This window comes from Ammospiza caudacuta, chromosome 1 (assembly GCF_027887145.1).
Source record: "Ammospiza caudacuta isolate bAmmCau1 chromosome 1, bAmmCau1.pri, whole genome shotgun sequence".
Classification (NCBI taxonomy): domain Eukaryota; kingdom Metazoa; phylum Chordata; class Aves; order Passeriformes; family Passerellidae; genus Ammospiza; species Ammospiza caudacuta.
Genome location: NC_080593.1, coordinates 93,791,197 through 93,809,347, shown reverse-complemented (window position 1 = coordinate 93,809,347; position 18,151 = coordinate 93,791,197). Strand labels below are relative to the sequence as shown.

At 39.1% G+C, this 18,151-nt stretch overlaps 1 protein-coding gene across 1 annotated transcript in view; it reads left to right on the top strand.

Annotated features, from left to right (window-relative positions):
• Positions 1-18,151, top strand: part of AHRR (aryl hydrocarbon receptor repressor) — an 80,881-nt gene that overhangs the window by 16,792 nt on the left and 45,938 nt on the right. The window contains exons 2-3 of the mRNA XM_058818120.1: positions 2,412-2,483; positions 9,276-9,457. Coding sequence (XP_058674103.1) covers positions 2,422-2,483; positions 9,276-9,457 — 244 coding nt within the window. The 5' untranslated portion in view covers positions 2,412-2,421. The remainder of the gene's footprint in view (positions 1-2,411; positions 2,484-9,275; positions 9,458-18,151) is intronic.

Below are 18,151 nucleotides of genomic sequence, written 5' to 3'. Positions count from 1 at the left end.
GCCTGTTCCTGAAGAACTGGGCCAACGTTGGGGCAGTTTGTGAGGAACTGCAGCCCGTGGGAAGAATTCATGTTGGAGAAGTTTGTGGGAGAGTGTGGGGAGTCCTCTCCCTGAGGGGGAAGGAGTGGCAGAGACAGAGTGTGATGAGCTGACCACAGCCTCCATTCCCCATCCCCTTGTGCTGCTGCAGGGGGAGGAGGTAGAGAAAATGAAGTGAAGTTGAGCCTTGGAAGAAAGGAAGGGTTGTGGGGAAGATATTTTTGAGATTTGGGTTTATTTCTCATTACCCTGCTCTTATTTGATTGGTAATAAATTAAACTAATTTCCCCAAGTTCAGTCTGTTTTGTCAGTAAGTGGTGAGTGATCTCTCCCTTTCCTTATCTCGACCCATGAGCCTTTTGTTGTATTTTGTCCCCCCTGACCTGCTGAGGAGGGGAGTGGTAGAGTGGGTTTGGTGGGTACCTTGTATCTAGACAGTGTCAATCCACCACAAATACAAAGAAAATATATTTTAATGTAAGGTTTCAGAAGAAACTGCAGTTCTTTTGGCATGTCCACACCATTTTAGCTTCCAGTTGAAGGAGGAAACCTGTTAGGGTAGATGTAATCTTAAAAACTGGCAGACTGTTAAAAAGAAAGAACTTGAAGATTAAACCTATTTAACAAGGTCTTCAAAGGTGGCAAGAAGGCTTAATCTCAGCAAAGGCTGTGACATAATCTTAACCTGCAGCAGTATTTATTGCACAGTATCATATCCTTCATCAACTTTGGACAGGTAGTTCACCCATCTGATGTCACAGGAAATTATTCCAGTAATAGTGGAAAATATGGCCCTGTTTCTGGAAGAGCCTAATTCCTGACACTGCACTAACTGGAGAATGACTAGTGTTTCCACCATAACCTGCATTTGAGAGAAGGCAATTAGTCTGATCTCTATATTATGCATCATTTTAGAATGAATTCTCAGAAAGAAAGAACAAATAACAGTTGTAGTTAGTTGGAGTAAAAAGGGAATGTAGATTTAAATAATTTTGCCAAAGTAACCTGCTAGCTGTGTATTGACACAATAACTGATTTCCCAGATGAAGGAAACACAGTATACCTAAAGAAACTCAAGTTAGCAAAGGATGCTGTGGTTGCATGTATGAAATACATTTTAGATTTTGCTTAATAAACTGGGCTCAATTCTGTTCTCCTAAAATGATAGGAAGAAAAAACCAGTTTGTAACATGAGAGGGAAATAAAAGAGTTTGAATTGTCCCAGAATAGAAAAATGAAGGCTGACTGAAGATATGACTGATATTTAAAAATATGCCAATGAGTAAACACAATGGAGGAGGAAGAGCTATTTAAACTAAAAGACAATGTTGGCAGAAGAACAAATGGGCATAAAATGACCATGAACAAATTTAAGCTGGAAGGCAAAAGGTTTCTAGTTATCAGAAAGCTGTCTTTCCATGAAAAAGAAAACAATGCTAAAGGTTTTTGTAATTAAGCTCAGCAATTTTATGGTTTACTTTACATGACACACATGTTCACCAGCATGAGATTTGATTCAATGACATAGAAGTTCCCTTTAATTTTGTATCTTACACAAAACAGCAATTACTCTTGAGATACATTAACCTCTCTGGCAGCATGCACCTACTGTTGAACAGCACCCAGCATGACTAAAATATTCTTTCAGACAAAAAATCAAGAGACTTTGATATTCAGCTAATCTCCAAAAGGTTTAAACAGACTGAACGCAAAGACTTTTTTGCACCCTGCAATGTCTCTAGGGCTAGCATATTCAAATAAATCAATAAGACCAAGTTTTGTGTGAAAATTGTCACCTCAGTCAGCACTACATTGGGTCCTAGTGCTAACCACAAAACTGTGTGTCACATCTTGAGCTGCCGACAGCTATATTTCCAGCCTTTAAAAATGAGGATGTGAGGATCTGGAGAAATGCTGATTTGAATAATTGCAACCTACCAGTCACAATGTCAGTAATGGAGATAATATTCCTGTGTATTTTAAAAGCGGTGAAATCCTCCCTGCAGATGATGGGTAGTATTATTCATTTTTATTTGTTTAGCTGAATTTAGAAATGAGCTGGGAAGGGAGAAAAAATTTGGATATCCAGTAAACAGGATGTATTTTATAACCATTTTATATCATGCATTGTATACTTAATTGGAAAAAACGAAAATTGAACATAAACATCAATATTCTAATAATATTAGGGTAGGAAATTGAATAAGCTGTAAGCTTCTATCTTCACTAATGCCACCATGCTTTTTAGTGTTGCTGAATGTCACACTCAAGGAACAAACATTTTCCTCGGTGGAACTTTCTCAGTGCTGTCATTTTGTAGTCTGAAACACAGAAACCTCTGAAGTAAGAAACCTATTCCTTTTGTTTTTCAGCGTCAAAGCCATGATTCCTCCGGGGGAATGCCTGTATGCTGGGAGGAAAAGGAGGAAACCCATTCAAAAACAGTTAAGTATCATATTCATCAGGCGGCATCTCCCTCCAAACATACGGGCTAGAAATGAGGTAGAAGAAGGGTTCCCTTCCTCCTATGGTCTCCTATGACACAGGAGAGACCTAATCTTCCTCTCTGCAATGAGAAACCCTTGGCTGAGAGGCTGGCTCTTCATGGGGTAGATGTCTCCAGAAAGGATGCCAAGCCTGGCTCAACCCATCCTTACCCAGCACTAGATATCCCGGGAGGAGGCTGGTTGTGGTGGGCACCACGGTGCTGCCATGGAGAGTGGAGAGGGACAGTGCCCTTTTGTGGGCAGAACACACCAATGGACTAAATGCCAGCAGTGGCTTGGAGGGGTGGCTGCCACCTTGGTGCTTCCATGCTCCCTGCCTTTTGTCCAAGGAGCTTTTTGAGAAGCCATGTGCTGAGCGGCACCAGAGCACTGGCATTGCACTCCCCCTTCCTCTTTCCTGGGCTTAGCCTTGCTTGGGGCATTGCTAAGTCCAACATGAGCGGGCTGGGAAAGTGGGTCAGTTCAGCCAACTGAAAGAGCAGACTGGTGAGTCACTTTTTGCATATAGAACACATAATTTTCAGACTTCTGTTTACTATGGGATCACTTTCATTAGGAGAAAAATGGGAGAGAGGAATTGTATGTGCAAAGGCAAAGCAGGAAAAGAAGAAATGAAATGGAAATTTGTTACTACAAGATGCTTGAAAGGGAAGGGGGAAAAAGAGGTTGCTATCACTCAAATGTAAATGAGTTCCAGATGCTATAAGCCAATCTATGAAGTAAAGCTTTTTAATGTAATCATCCCATATTTTCTGTGTTACACTTGATTATTTGATTATGAAACATACATTTTTACTGTGTTCAAATTATGAACTGGCACTGGTGGCCTTCATACAAAATTTAAGGATGAGAAGTAACTAGAATAGATTTCCCTATTTTCAGTTGTTTAGAACTTCTAAAAATAACTGACTTGGCTTAAAATTGTACATATTGGTCTAAAGTCAAAGGGGAGTTTCTCTGAATGTTTTAATGACATCTGTTCATATTGTTTGGATTTGGGGCAGTATTTGCTCATGAACCACTTGTTACCACTTAAAAAATTGTTTCTTTTAGTTTAAAATGTATCACATTTCAATAGACAAAGATAATGGCAAAAGCAAATTATTCTTCCTGCAAAAATCCTGAGTGTTGAATTCAAAATGTATGTAAGATATCTACACTACTGTTTCAGTATATATGTGGATGTTTGATTTTATAACAATTGCAAGAGGGATGGAACATTTCCAGTACATTAAATTACCTCTATGCAGAACAGTTTATGGACCATTACTTTTGCGAAGAAGGAAGGAGACTTGCAATTGCTTTGAGAAACATTAAGCTTATGTTTGGAGTTTACATGCCTTTTAGAACTCCTCTCAAAGATGACTTCTAGATAAATGAATGGCTAAGAAAACTACCTGCTAACAAATCACAGAAATGACCTCATTAGCCCTTTTGGAAGCTCTGGCTTTAATACTCTCAGAAGAAAATTCTCACTTACTTTACACAACCAAGTATTCATCTTGGGAACCATTGCAGGTAATGCTGCCTTGAAAATAGCTTTTCTGTGATGTTGCCATGCAGGTACCTGAGCCTAAACTTTTCAGGACATGAAAAAATTTGATTAAGAAACATGGGTTAAAACAAGGGGAACTGTTGGGATTGTTAGAATACTGAAGCCCCACCCTGGAGACAGCTGTCCATTTTCTGTGGTTAGTTACTTACCACTTGCTGAGGATGATTTCTCAGTTCCTAGCAACACTGGTCTCTTCCTCAAACCTTATCTGTTTGTGGGCTTGGTCTCTGGTAAGCCTTTCCTGAGCTTATTCCCTCACTCAGGGACTTTCCTCTAAAGAGGCTCTGAATGCCCCAGACCAGCTGGCTGACAGAGCTCCTTTCCTGGTCTGTGTCTTTCAGCCCTGCTGGTCTTACTGACATTTCAGGGCTCCGAGATTGCTGTCATGCTGCCTTGATTAGTTTATCTTGAATTTAGAAGGGTAGACAAAGCCTATCAATTGACCAGCATATTTAGCCATTATTTTAATCCATGTTGTACAATCTTTGTTACAGCTTTTTTCTCTTGTTTGACTTTGACTTGTTTGACAGCACTTTCTCCTCCACAGTCTTGTTGTACTTTCCGCCCTACCATTCTGCCAATGAATCAAGGTAGATACTGGCACCTGTTCTGGGAGGAGTATTTGCTCAGCTGTAAAACCTGATTTTTCACAGAAAGTAAAGTTGATGGGTGTTCTTTGGCCAGTCCTCTCTCTTTAATGTAAAGAGTCTCTAGAATTTACCTTTTTTTAAAACAAAAAGATAAGTGAGCTCAGGTGCCTCAGTACAAGCAGGATACTTGGATTCCAATAGGGATTCATGGATTAATGCTTTTGAAGATCAGAATTTAAAGGACAGAGGTGCAGTTTTCTCCTGTGCAGAACAACTGGGACATTTATATCTCCCCATACTCAGTGCATCCCAAGAGGCTAACTCTCTGACTCTACATAATCTTTTCATGATCAGGCTGTCAACCAGGTGGTGATCCTGCAGCTGGCTTTTAATCCAGGATATCCCAGAATGATATTGTTCATTATGTTCATGAATGTTTTTCAGGCACAGGAATTTTGTTCTGAGGTACTTTTACAGAACAGTGATGAAAATGTATAAAAAAAGCACCATGGGAGACTACAGAGACCAACAAAACTAGGGAAGAATGTGTGGAAAATTTTACTGGGAGGAGCTAATATGTTTCAGTCTTGCTTTCTACACAGAACTAGCAGAGTTTATCTTCATTAGGTTGCCACTCTTCAGATAACATATAAGGTTCAGGTTCTCCTTTTATACACGCAAGAAATTTTAAAAAACATGGCTGTTTTCCTTTTGTGCCCCAAAACTTCCAAACAAGCCCCATTAAACATGTTCTACACTAAAGAACCCTGATGTTTATGGACACAGGTCAAACACCTGGAGCTCAAACAGATTGAAAATTTTCCATCAGATATGTTTTTCAGCCAACCAGCCGGCATTTTGACTAAAGGAAACATTTTCTACCAAGTGTTTATTTCCTGTGGAAATCTAACATTTTACTGGTAATTCAAGCATCTGGAAATTAAAGAGATCTTGTCTTTAACCTCAAGCTAAAATCACTGTGTTGAAATTAATACTTAAAAATGCTAAGGCAATGCTCCAGGACAGTTACCATTTGAGAACTTCAGGCACTATTCTTCTCAAACCCTGGCATCTTGTAAAACTCTCTCCCTCTACAAAACATTTCTTGTAATGTTTTACAGCTCTTTAAAGGCAACTATACCTGTCCTAGCTCTGAGTGTATCTCTAACTACTCCAGAATGATCACTTCAGCCAGAACTGTGCCAGTGCCAGGGTAAACAGAGACCTTGGGAGGTGCAGCTCTCTCCAGCTTCCTAGTTCTAATTTTAAGGCCCTTTGTGGTGTAGCCCTTCCTCTTACTTGGTACCACACTGTCCCAGCTCTCATCCGCTCTGATGCTCTTCTTATGTCTTCCTGACCATTAATTCTGCTTTCACCTTTCCTTGCTGTCAAGATGCAGAAGAGACATAGAAGGTGGCAAAGGGCTGCCTTTTCTTCAAGCAGCTTTCTCTCATTCTGTCCTTTTGGTCCATAGGACATGCTGAACATCCACACACACGTGGCTGCCACTGGAGCTCAGCTCTGCCAAAATTCCTATACAATGTCCAAGCACAGCTCAGTGACTGAGGGTGCTGGTCAGTACACTCATGATAATCCTCTGTTGTTACTTTGCTCTCAGCCTATGTCACATCTCATGGTCTGTCTTCCCTTCCCCTTCCTACTGGAAGCTTGCTGTCACGGTAAATGATTAGACCTTTCTCAGCTCAGGTCTTCTGCTGGTTCAACACCGCAGCATACTTATAAAACCTATTCAGGGCAAAGTTTTCATTAACAGGGTAGGGCTCTGTAGAGGGTAGGGAACAGCAGACAGAGCTGTAGTTGCAGGAAATTCCTCTGCCAGCTCACCAAACTGGTTTACACTACTGGTGGTCCGTGTGTCATGGGTACACTGAATCACTAATGCCAAATGGCTCAACGCCTTGTGTACCACCTGAAGATAAAATGTTCTCCCCACCAGATCCCAAGGACTGCTGATGGGGGTCCTGCACAGCTACAAGGGCTTGTTACTACTGGGCAGTTCAACAATGTGAGGAAAGAAAAGCCATAGATATTCCTTGAATTATGTGTTCTCCTTTACTATAGCACTGTTGTATGGAAAACAGAGTAAATGTGAGATCATCAAGTGTCTCCTGTGTCTCTGTTTACAGTTTGACAATCCAGAGTTTTACATGAACACAACAAGCACCATCTCCTTTCAGCTCAAAATAAAGGCTAGAATTTTCATTTGCCTCAATGCAGCCCACTGAAGATTTTCCCTGCCTGTGCCTTTCTGTTTATGGCTAGCTAACTGAGCCTTTCCATGGAACTCACATTGTTTAAAATCACATCCACTTGGCACCTTACTACCATTTACATCCAACTCCTGGTTATTTGGATTCACTCCCTTACTGAATCATTTCCTTGAGTTTTCAGGAAGACTCTGCCCTGAACTTTCTCCAGTAGTCATTTTACACCATTCCCTACCATCTTCTGAAAACTATTCCTTGCACTCAGTACAAAGGCAGACCACCTAATTTCTTCAAACCATTCTTCTCTGGGATAGAGCAGTCATATTTTATGTGGTAAATAGGCTTGAACAACTTCTATTTCTATTTCATTTTACTCTCGGCAATTTTTACCTCTTGAACTCATCAGCTTAATTTTCCTTATTGGAATTAATTTCTTCTGTCCTACATTGCTTCCTTGCTTCAGCTGGTTTGTCAGATGTAAAGACTGATTAGCAAAGCTTAAGTTCTTTAGCTTCTGCTCAGCTGTAGGCTATGTTCCCACAAAATTACTGCCCTCCATAAATCAGACATCCTTTTGGTGTCATAGGGTGGTTGAGCCTCAAGGTTTACTGCAAAAAATAGTTAACTGAGAAAAAGTAAGAAACACTATTCCTTCTTTGTTGATTGCATTATTTGTTCTCATATTTCCTCTCCCTTGTATAGGAAAGTAGTTCATTTGTCCCAGTCAGCAAAATCTTCTCCATGTGTTTGGAAGCAACTTGTTGTTTTATTGAAGAACCATATATAAGTATTGGCAATTTTGAATGAAATAGCAGAAATTATGTATTTTTAGTGATATTGAAAAAAAATATTATTTCTAACTCAATTTTTTTCTGTCCATTCTGTCCACTGATGCTGTGCCCTTGAAATGAGGTTCTCAAAAGTAGCAATGTATTTTTCAGATATGATTTTCTTTAAGAGGTTTTCAGTTAGCAGCAGTCACATGTACAAAACTGCTCCTCAAAAACTGGTTTTTTTTTTGCTAATTCCAAAGCACAATTGTTTCAGAATTACAACTGCCATGACAAATTAATACTGACGTAACTTAACGCCTTAACCACCTTATGATTGAAAAATGCAGTAAATGTGTGTAGTGTGAAAATGCAGTAGTAAAGTGTGACAAATAATTAGTTTTTACTCTCCTTGTCCAATGTCGGCTAGCTACTTGAGATCATGATTCTTGGATTCAGTGAGGTGAAAGTAGAAACTGCTAGCACAACTATAGTCTACTTACTTGCCATTTCCCATCCTTGAGTATCCATGTAGTTTGTGGCTCCAGTGTCCCATAGCTCATCCCTGGGTAATGCATTTGACTACTGCTGGGTCCAGCAATAGCTGGCTGCTGAAAGGAACGACCTTCTCAGCCTCCCACTCAGGTCTTCTTGCTTAATGGACAAGTCTGTGCTTCAGCACTGAGCATCCCCCACTGTCATGCTGGAAATAAGGTCCCCATTTCTGTGTGCAAAAGCACCAGCTTTTTCCTTTACTCCCTCTTGAGAGCATCTTACACCTTCTCTGGGAATATCAGTGGACATTCCAAAACTGAGGTTCCTCACTTGTTATGTATAGCATCATAACGAATTTCCACAACAGCTGTTCTAGGTTCTCTGGTACTGTCCATTGCATAAGGGGAACACGAAATGGGGATGGACTTGCTTCACCTAGGAAGCTGAGTAACTTTCATCTCTATGTTTTGTGAGGAATATCAATCTTCTCAAGAAACCAAATTCTTATCTTTGTTATTACTGATATAGGAAGGAAGGTAATAGTGAGAATGTACACTGGAGTTTTGAGCTTGAGGAAAGAATATCTCTTCACCTTACTTTGCATACTTTTTACTCATGTCTAAAGACAGAGTCTTTTCTTAATTATCTCCTGGCTCACAGGTTAACTCTGAGTCATTAAATAGAGGGAACTAAGATGCTTTGAATGAATACAGTGGGTATTGAATGGGTTCATGCATTAGTCAAGGTAATTTTCCCCTGCTGTTCTGCCCCTGATTTGTACAACAAAGATGAGAAATTGTTTTTCCTGGTATTGACTAGAACATGAAGATAGTACCCATTTCCCTAAGGCGAGAGGTCCTGAGTAAAAGATACCAGTTCTTCACTTTTTGCCTGAAACAAAAAGAGAAGATAAAGCCTGTGTCTTTGCACCATGGCAGATGCAGAACAGTAAAGCTTGTTTTGTCAGAGGACAGAGACTTTAAAGATTTTCATAGAAACTAAGCAAAGTATTGCTGTTATCAATTAATTACATTGAGCATCTCAGCCTCTGGAAGTAAAACAGGTAATTGAAAATGTGTTCTCCACCACAGAAGGCCTGCAGTTGGGAATGAAAAATCAAATCCTTCGAAGAGACACAGAGACCGTCTGAATGCAGAGCTGGACCACCTGGCCAGCCTTCTTCCTTTTCCCCCTGACATCGTATCAAAGCTGGACAAACTTTCCGTCCTGCGCCTCAGTGTCAGCTATCTCCGAGTCAAAAGTTTCTTTCAAGGTAGGTTTCCTTACGATCTCAGCACCTCATTAAAAGTATCCCTCTAATTTATTGCTGCTTTGTACTAATCCTGAGTAAAAGTAACAAATGCTATTATATTGATAAAACAAGAGGAAAAAAATGTATTATTGAACTTATTTTGTGCATGGGATGTTGCATTGGAAATTCATTCATTTCCTCTTATGTAGTTTGCATGTTTTTCACCAAATAGTGGGATAATGTCCATCTTTCATCAGCAGGCTGATGGAAATGGGAAACCACAACTGTAAAATCACTAAACTGGGAAAGAAGTTTGGGGCAAATATAATACCTGTTACAGTTTGAATTCAAGTTCAAAACTCCTGTTTAAGTATGATGTGAAAGTTGAGCAACTACTGTATTACCTATATTTGCTGTATGCCAGGAGGAAATGGGTTCACTTGAAAAGCCAAAATGGTCGCTGTCTTTCAGGACAAGAGAGATTCAAAGTTTAAAGAGCTGAATAAAGCTGTACTAGGCTACACTTTGTTTGTACAGTTGTCTGGCACACCACAAAGGAAAAGCCAAATGTGCGTTTTGAGATGCACATAAAAAGAATTCTTCCAAATTTGAAGATATTTTGAGTTTCTTCTGTTGCTGATGAGTTCACAAAAGCAAAATCCAAGTGATTTAATAATGGAAATCCTCTCTAGAGTTCTAGAGTTATTTTCAAATAAAAGGAAAAAAGACCCATGCATGAAGGAGAATAGTTGACTAAAACTTATAGGTGGACTGCAGAGATAAACAGAAGTATTTTTATGGACATTATTTTTCCTTTATTACTCTTTATTATTTCTACTCCTTATGATGATCCTTTATATATATATATATATATATATATATATATATTTATTTATTTATTTAAATTTATTAAAATTTTTCCTATTTTTGGATTTAATGAAAGAATAATATCTGTTGGTTGGCTTCTTGCTTTTAAAATGCATTTCAGTATAAAAGAAATGTCATCTTGAAGAGACTTTGGCTGGCTGCAGGGCGTTTTACAAGGCTGACATGAGATTACAAATGGTGATACCACTGATAGCAGGAGCCTCCCATGTCAGCTGTGGCAGGTGCTGCCCAGCCTCCAGCATCCTGCAGTTGACAGAGTGCCTCTCTTTCTCTTTAAACACATACCTGAGTGCTATGTTCTCTTCCTCTAAACCTGACTTTCATTTCTCTTGCATTCACAAGCAATAATATCTCTTCAGCTGTCTTTGCTACTCTTCTGCCAGAGTTTCTAAGATCCATTGTCTCCTTTTCTTAAAGGGATGAGATAAAAGGAAAACAAGTAAAGCCAGGCTGTGTTATGCTGAAATGTTCAGTGTTCCATGTTTTGAGACATTTAATTTAATCCTCGAATTACCTAATTGAACACATAGCTTGTGTTCCCTTCATTCTTATTTTTAAATGTTTACATCACGAAACTAAGGTTACAGAAAGCATTGTTTATGGTAAAGGAAGGAAACTACATGCCATTTTAAGACACGAGAGCAGGCTGGAGCTTCAGAAGGGTGGAGTGGAGGAGAGGTGAGCTGTGGAAACTGAGCTGAGTGAGGAATGGTTGCAAATGTTTGGGTGAGGGCAGAATCTGCTGTATCCCTCATAATCTACTTACTGGTAATTCTGGACAAAAAAGGCAGAATCTGTTTGTTTGGTTTTGTTTTTTTTGAGCAAAAACCTTAGTACAAGTCACCTAAAAGAGCAAACAAGTGTATTCATCCCAGTGTTTCAATTTTTGTTGTGATGAAAGAGGATAGAAGAGCAGAAATGGATTGTTTGTGGCTTTTTAAATCAAAGGATGACACTAAACTGGGAGCTTATAAACATTCTGAGGACAGAGAACAGACCAGTGGCATACAGAGATGTTAGAAAATTGGATAAAAAACGTATCTGGAAAAATGGCTTAGTAAATCTGTACTAATTCACTCAGGGAAAATTAATCCAAAGAAACTGATGTTCAATAGAAAAGATGAACCTGGAACAGACAACATAAAAACAATAACCAAAGAGGTACAGTGGTCAACAAGTTGTTCCATGCCTGTAATACGGTATGCTGACATAAACAAGAAAGCTAAGTGTGGATTTTGGTCTGTTTGCCTAGAGGCAGCATGTCACTACACAGGAAAGTTATAATCCCTCTCTGCATGAGACCAGCATGACTCCATCTGGAATGGAGCTTTCTGTTGTGGGCATCTCCTGGTCATAAGGGCATTGGTACAAATTAAAGGGTTTGGAATAAACACAGGCAAGAAGTGACTATAAAGTTGCATGGGCAAAAAAAAAGAAAGAAAAAAACCCAACAAACAAACAAACAACCCCCAAAAAACTAAAGTTAGCTCAATTTATATTCTCCAGCTGTTTCTTCATAGGAGGAAAAGACAAGAAGGGGAGGAATTACTCAGGATATTGTAGAGTAGCACAGTGGAGGAACCAAGGAATGATGATGCCCAGGATGAAATCTGACTTGAATATCAAGAAAAAACATATCTGTAATGAGTTCTGTTTGCTATCCAATATTTCTGAAGTGGACACAGTGAAGATTCAATACATTCAATTTTGTAGACTGCAACAGATAGTACTGTGCATAATTTGTTTTAAAAAAACCTATTCTTTCAGTTTTGAGGAAGTTAAGCCTAAATTTCAGGTTTTTAAAATATGCTTTTAAGAATATTGCTTACCATAAAAAAAAAAAGAAGAGTAGTGTTACTTGACACATTAAGTTCATATGTGACATTGTGAATTCCACCCATAACAGGTCATCAATTCCCATGCCAGTTGCAGTGGCACACCTTCAGCAATGCCAGAGGTTCCTGGGCACACTCATTTCCTTACCACTAGGTGTCCTTTTAGTAGCTACTCTGCCATAGTCAGTGCACCGCACAAACGTGGTTATGAAGATCAATAGCCAATTGGAGGGAGTAACCTCACCATATTGACCTCGGGTGTGAAAATGGTTGTGCAGAGAATTGGGTATTAGTGCATGGAGAACATCCATCAGTCATTTATTCCCATTTTAGTGACCATTAGAGGTTAGCACCTTGAAGCATATGACCAGTTCATCTTACTTGACTGATTTAAGCAAAGGCCTGGTTCCTTTCAAAAATTTAGACCTGGTTGTTGAGACAGATATTCCTAGGATTTAGTTTAAGTCATTGTGGTGAATTCCCTCCCTCATTCTTAGAAATGTTTTCTTTTTGCTGTCTACTCATTTAAGATTCTCCATATCTCTGTTATCAGTTGGCAGAGGCTCTATTAACAGCCCTGCTCCCCCCAAGGTAGAGGCATTCAGTCATTTTGCATTTTCCTGATAAGCACTTCAAAAAGGCCTGCAGCAATAACCTTCCAGCCTCACCGGATCTCGTGGATGAGGCAGCCGGGTCTGAACCAGGGTTAGCTGATGGCTGAGAGACATCAACTGCTGCAGGAAACTGTGACTGTCACTTGGCCCTGACAAAGACTTGCTTAGGGTGGGGCTCCTGTGAGCATGGAGAGGCACTCAGTGTCTGTGACCACTTGAGTTTGCTGGGCCTCTGTCTTGGACGTGTTCCATCTTGGTTAATTGCAGTCTGCCTTCCTTTACCACTCTTGACAACACATCCTTTAGTACTTCTCATTCCTCAGTTTTTCCACTGGTGGGGAAATGGTGGTCTTGCTCCACTTCCAAACCAGCCCCATTTTGCTGGTTGTTTAACTTGTTCCCTCCTAGTACAGGTAATGATTTAGTAAATAAATGTTAGAAGAATAGCCCCTTGTCCTTTTAACAGCTCAGGTCCTTTCTGAGGGAGAGCTAATTTATGTTTCCCAGTCCTTGTAATGAAACCAGCTATGACAATTTACACCGACACAGTTACAACTAGGGCTATATAGCTCCTCATCTTTTAGTTCTTAGTGTAACTAACCGTGTATTAATACTCACATTCCACTCAAACCTTTCCTTTGACATCTCATTAAGTAATGTTAGACCTTTTAACCATAAGTATTTCTGATAAATGATAGATAATGTTGAATATAGGCTTAGATGGGAAATGTAGAGACCTCAAAATGGACGAACATTTTCATTTCAAACCCTTTACTACATAATTTCTCTAAAGCATAATTTAATTTGATAGCTTGTTATTTTGCCCATCTGGACATTTTTTGCACACACACATATATATAGTCAAAACCAGAGATGTGCATGCAAGCACAAAAGCAGTGCTTTCCTGACAAAAATCTCCCTCCTGTATTATTTTGAATCTCTGTGTTTATTGCAGACTTCAGTGCCTTCTCTGTATTTATTTACTTCCAGACTTCATTTGATTTTGAAAGCTAAAAATCCTGATAGATTTATGGATGACTAAATATGGACTGTAGAGAGTCACAGATGAACTCTGTGAACAAATATCTTAAAAGTTTCTGTAAGTTTTATATTTAAACTGCAGTCCAGATCTTACAAAATTAGTGACAGTCAAGCATGGAGACATGTTGTTTGACCTGCCTTAGACTACAGTTATATATGGATTGTAAACTGAATTACAGTAGAGTTTGAGAAATTTGTCTAAAAATGTCAGTTCATCTGTTTTCATGCAGAATTAAAAATTTTAGGAAACAAGCCTGTAGTGAACCTTCCTGAGTAAAGAATAAGCTATGCCTTAACCTGAGGGTCATTGTCTAATATTTTTGCAAATCTGCAACATGGCTGATTTAATACCTTCCTTTGCAATCCCTAAAATCCAAGATGGAAGTGTCCTGCTTCAGTTTAAGACCCCCTTCTGTAAAAAAATAAAATTGTTTCCATTTCTTGTGGTACCTCAGCTTTTACAGCCATGGAGGTGATCCTAGCAGATGGAAGTAAAAAGAGGTAATAAACACTAAACTTTTTTGCTTTCGTTGTCTATAGCTCCCCTTCCGCTGAGTAGCAGAAATCTATTTTCCCAACCTGTATGGTTAAAGGGCTTCCAGCGTGATTTTTATAACCTTCCCTTCCTTGCTACATCTGATACTATACATTGGCCTTATTCTTTCCCTTCTTATACATTTGTCCTTTATCTTATTCATTTTTAAAAGAGATTTTCTGTGAGCTTCCAGCCACTGAAGAACTCAAGATTTTGTTTAGGTGGTCTTTTCTTACATTTCTCTTTCTTCACTGCCACTGATGCAGTTTACACTTATATCCTATATATTTATTTGCTGAAAAAACATCCAGCTTCTATTTCCCTTAGATATGTGCCCTCTGAGATTTTTCCAGGTGTACTGAAGTCTCCTTCCTGTTGGTCTTCTGTCTTCAAAGCTGTAGCTTGGATTGCTGCTGCTGCTACGAGAAACATTAATTCCAGCATTTCCCAGTTACTTTCACCAAGCTGCCCTATCTCCTTCTAACCCATTTCTCCCCTTCAATTAAACCTCTTATATACATATATACACACACATATATACATAGATATAAATATAATTTTTAAGGCTTTTTATTTTTCCCCTTTTCTGACATGGTAGCACACACTGACTGTGTGGTTTCTGTCTTTCTTCTGATTTAGCATTTATGTTAGTGGGTCATTTCCTTTTACTCGTCTACGTGCTTGGTGTGATCCAGTTCCCATCAACATTTATCTTTAATGGAAATTGAATTTATCCCTTTTAAGATGAAAACAACAAATGATTCCTCCCAGCTGGCCTGATTTTCAGTATCCTCAATTACTTGCAGCATGTTCCAGCTTTGTTCTCCTCCTACAGTGTCCATGGCTGTTACTCTCCTAGGTCAGAAGCATACTACTGTGCCTGAGATTGCTCAGGTTCATTCCTTAGACCTGGAATTAGGCTATTATTTCTTGTAATAATTGAATATTTGATGCTGCAGCCCCCACTGCAGACCTGTTTCTGGTGTGACATGCATGACACTTCAGCAACACAGAAATTTAAGGTTTTAAAACCTGAGATGGGTAAAGAAGCACAGAGTGATCTTGCTTTTAGTGCATAATCTGCAATGTAATGCTACTCAGCCGTGCTGTAGGAGTGCTGCCTACCTGAACCAAAGCTCCTGGTCTGAGGTTCCAAGGTTCCTCTGCAGTGCATGTACTGTGGTTCTCAGGCATCTCTTTCTACTCCACCATCTCTTCCTAATAATTCTGTTTTCCCTGAGTTTTCTTTTCAAAATCTCAGTAATTTTCTTTTCCTGGAATGACAAATCCTGCTTCTTTGGTATAAATATGTTTTTTTACATTTTACTTTACATAAGCATGGCAAATTTTTCCCCAACAAGATTCAACTGATCCTTAAACTAAGTTCATATGGTTGAGCTTACTATTACAGTTATGACCTATATTGGATCCATTTCCATGAGAAAAATTCATCTTTCATTTGTAAGCCAGTTTCAGTAGCCTAAAGCTTTTCCTTAAAATTAAAATCATAGTCTTAGTGAATCACAGATTCAGAGATGGATTGAAGATGCAAGGAACCTCTGGAGGTCACCTGATCCAAGCCCCCTGGTGAAGCAAGGTCTCTGAGAACCAGTTTCCCAGGACCATGTCCAGATGGCTTTTGAGTATCTTCAAGGATGGAGAGTCCACAGTGTCCTTGGGCAACCTCAGCCAATGCTTGGTCACCCTGACAGTGAAATTGTGTTTCTTGATGTTCAGAGAGAACCTCCTGTGTTTGACTTTGTACTCGTTTACTCTGATCCTGTCACTGGACGCCTCTGAAAAGAACCTTGCTGTTCTTTCCAGCCTTCCTTTAGGTATTTATACACTTTGATAAGATCCACCCTGAGCTTTCCCTTCTCCAGGCTGAACAGTTCCAGCTCTCTCACTCTCTCAGCTTTTCCTCATAGGAGAAGTGCTCTAGTCTCCATCATTTTTGTATCCTTTCACTGGACTCTCTCCAGGTCCTTTATGAGAGATATATTTAGAACAGATATAGGAAAAATAAAATAATAAAAAATCTGAAATAGCAATAAATATTATAAGAAAGATTCATAAGAACAGGATAAGATGCCTAAACCAACAACAAGAAGAAGGAGGAAATTATACCTCATTGATTCCATATCTTCATTCCCACCGATTTTTTCTTGGTATGACTCATATATTGATTTCCATTATGTAAATAATTAGAGGCTTTCAGAATTTCCTCAAACTTCTTTTTCTTTTTTTAATGAAACTTGTACTTTGACACACAAATCAAGGATTCAATTTGTGTTCCTCTGATTAGTTAGGGTTGAAGCTTATACCTTGAGTCAAGAATCCCCCAATATATTTGGAGTTTTTAACAATAAGAAGTTTGGTTTTTAAAGATATTTTCTACTGAGTTAGAGCATTCCCAGTCCTGTCCTCTGAAATGGAATATCTGAGTGATTTTTTTTCTTGGAAGAGAAATAAGGACTTTTCTTTTTTGAACGCATATTAAAAATATTGCTGTAGTCCACAGTTGTAGCTTAATTAGATTGTAAGCATTTTGGTAGTTTAGGTTTGTTAGGACAGCATATTCAATGGCTTGTACTGAAAATAAACATTCATTGTCAGAGTGGGTAACAGCTAAGGTTATTCCTGTGGCTGTGTTGAACTGGTGTATTCAAATCGCACCAATATTTTGAGTGTTTTGGCCAAAAATGGACTGTTCATGAAAGAAACATTTTCCACTCTCTACTGCTCTCTAATTTTACCATCTTTTTAGCAATAGAGCAACTGGAAAAACTGGAAAAACTGTTCTTCTGCATAAGTGGTATATAAGCTGGAAATGACAAGTGACATGAGGGGAATCTTTGTTAGATTTCTCCTGAGAGCATTTGGCACTGGGAGAGTTCCACTGTTTGTACCAATAATAGAAGTACACTCAGGACCAGAAACATGGTCAGCCACACACACGATGCCTGATTTTATAGGTGTTCCCACAAACCACAGCTTCTACATTGCTCCAGTGCTAGGGGAAGTCCCCAAAATACTGTGAGCCATTGAGTGTGGGTCTTCACCTTTCTGCAGCTTGCTCAGTCATTCTTAACCATTTTGATTTGGTAGGCTTCTGTGCTCAGTGAATTTGCTTAACTCACACTGTGCATCTCATGTTGCATAGATGTAAATGAATGTGGCAAGGATGTGTAAATAAATGTCTTAAATGCAAGTGGCAAGGAAAAATCTGGGTACATCTAATCCAGGAGACTGATATACACACTGTATTTTGCATTCAGTGATGCTCATCTTGCTTGTGCACTGTGCTTGCTTAATCCCTGATCTGCAGCTAAGGCCCTTCTTGGCCCAGCCTGGTACCAGCTGTTGAAGTTCTCTCACAGCCCTGCATGGCTCAAATTCCATTATCCTGACTATAAGTAATGGACTTTCATTGATCTAATTCTCTTGAGTTAAATTCTGTTTAGATCTTGGAGACTGAGGAACAACTTGGAGTTTAGTTCCACTGTAACCTATGTTTTCCTTGGATATGGAAACAAGACTGGTTTTCATAAAAAGAAAAATGGCCTTTTTGCTTCAGAACTTGCTAGCAATTTCAGTGACTATAGAAGACACTAGCAATAGTTTTGTCCTTATCACTTATACAATGGATGGGAAGGAAAGCATTCCCCCAGGCATGAACTTTGGCTTGGTTTACACTTGTTCTCAGCTTCATGAGTGATTACCATCTCTGAGAGGAAGCGTGTATCTTTACTGTCAAGAAAATGATTTATTTTGTTTCTCATTTTAAACACAGATATGTTAT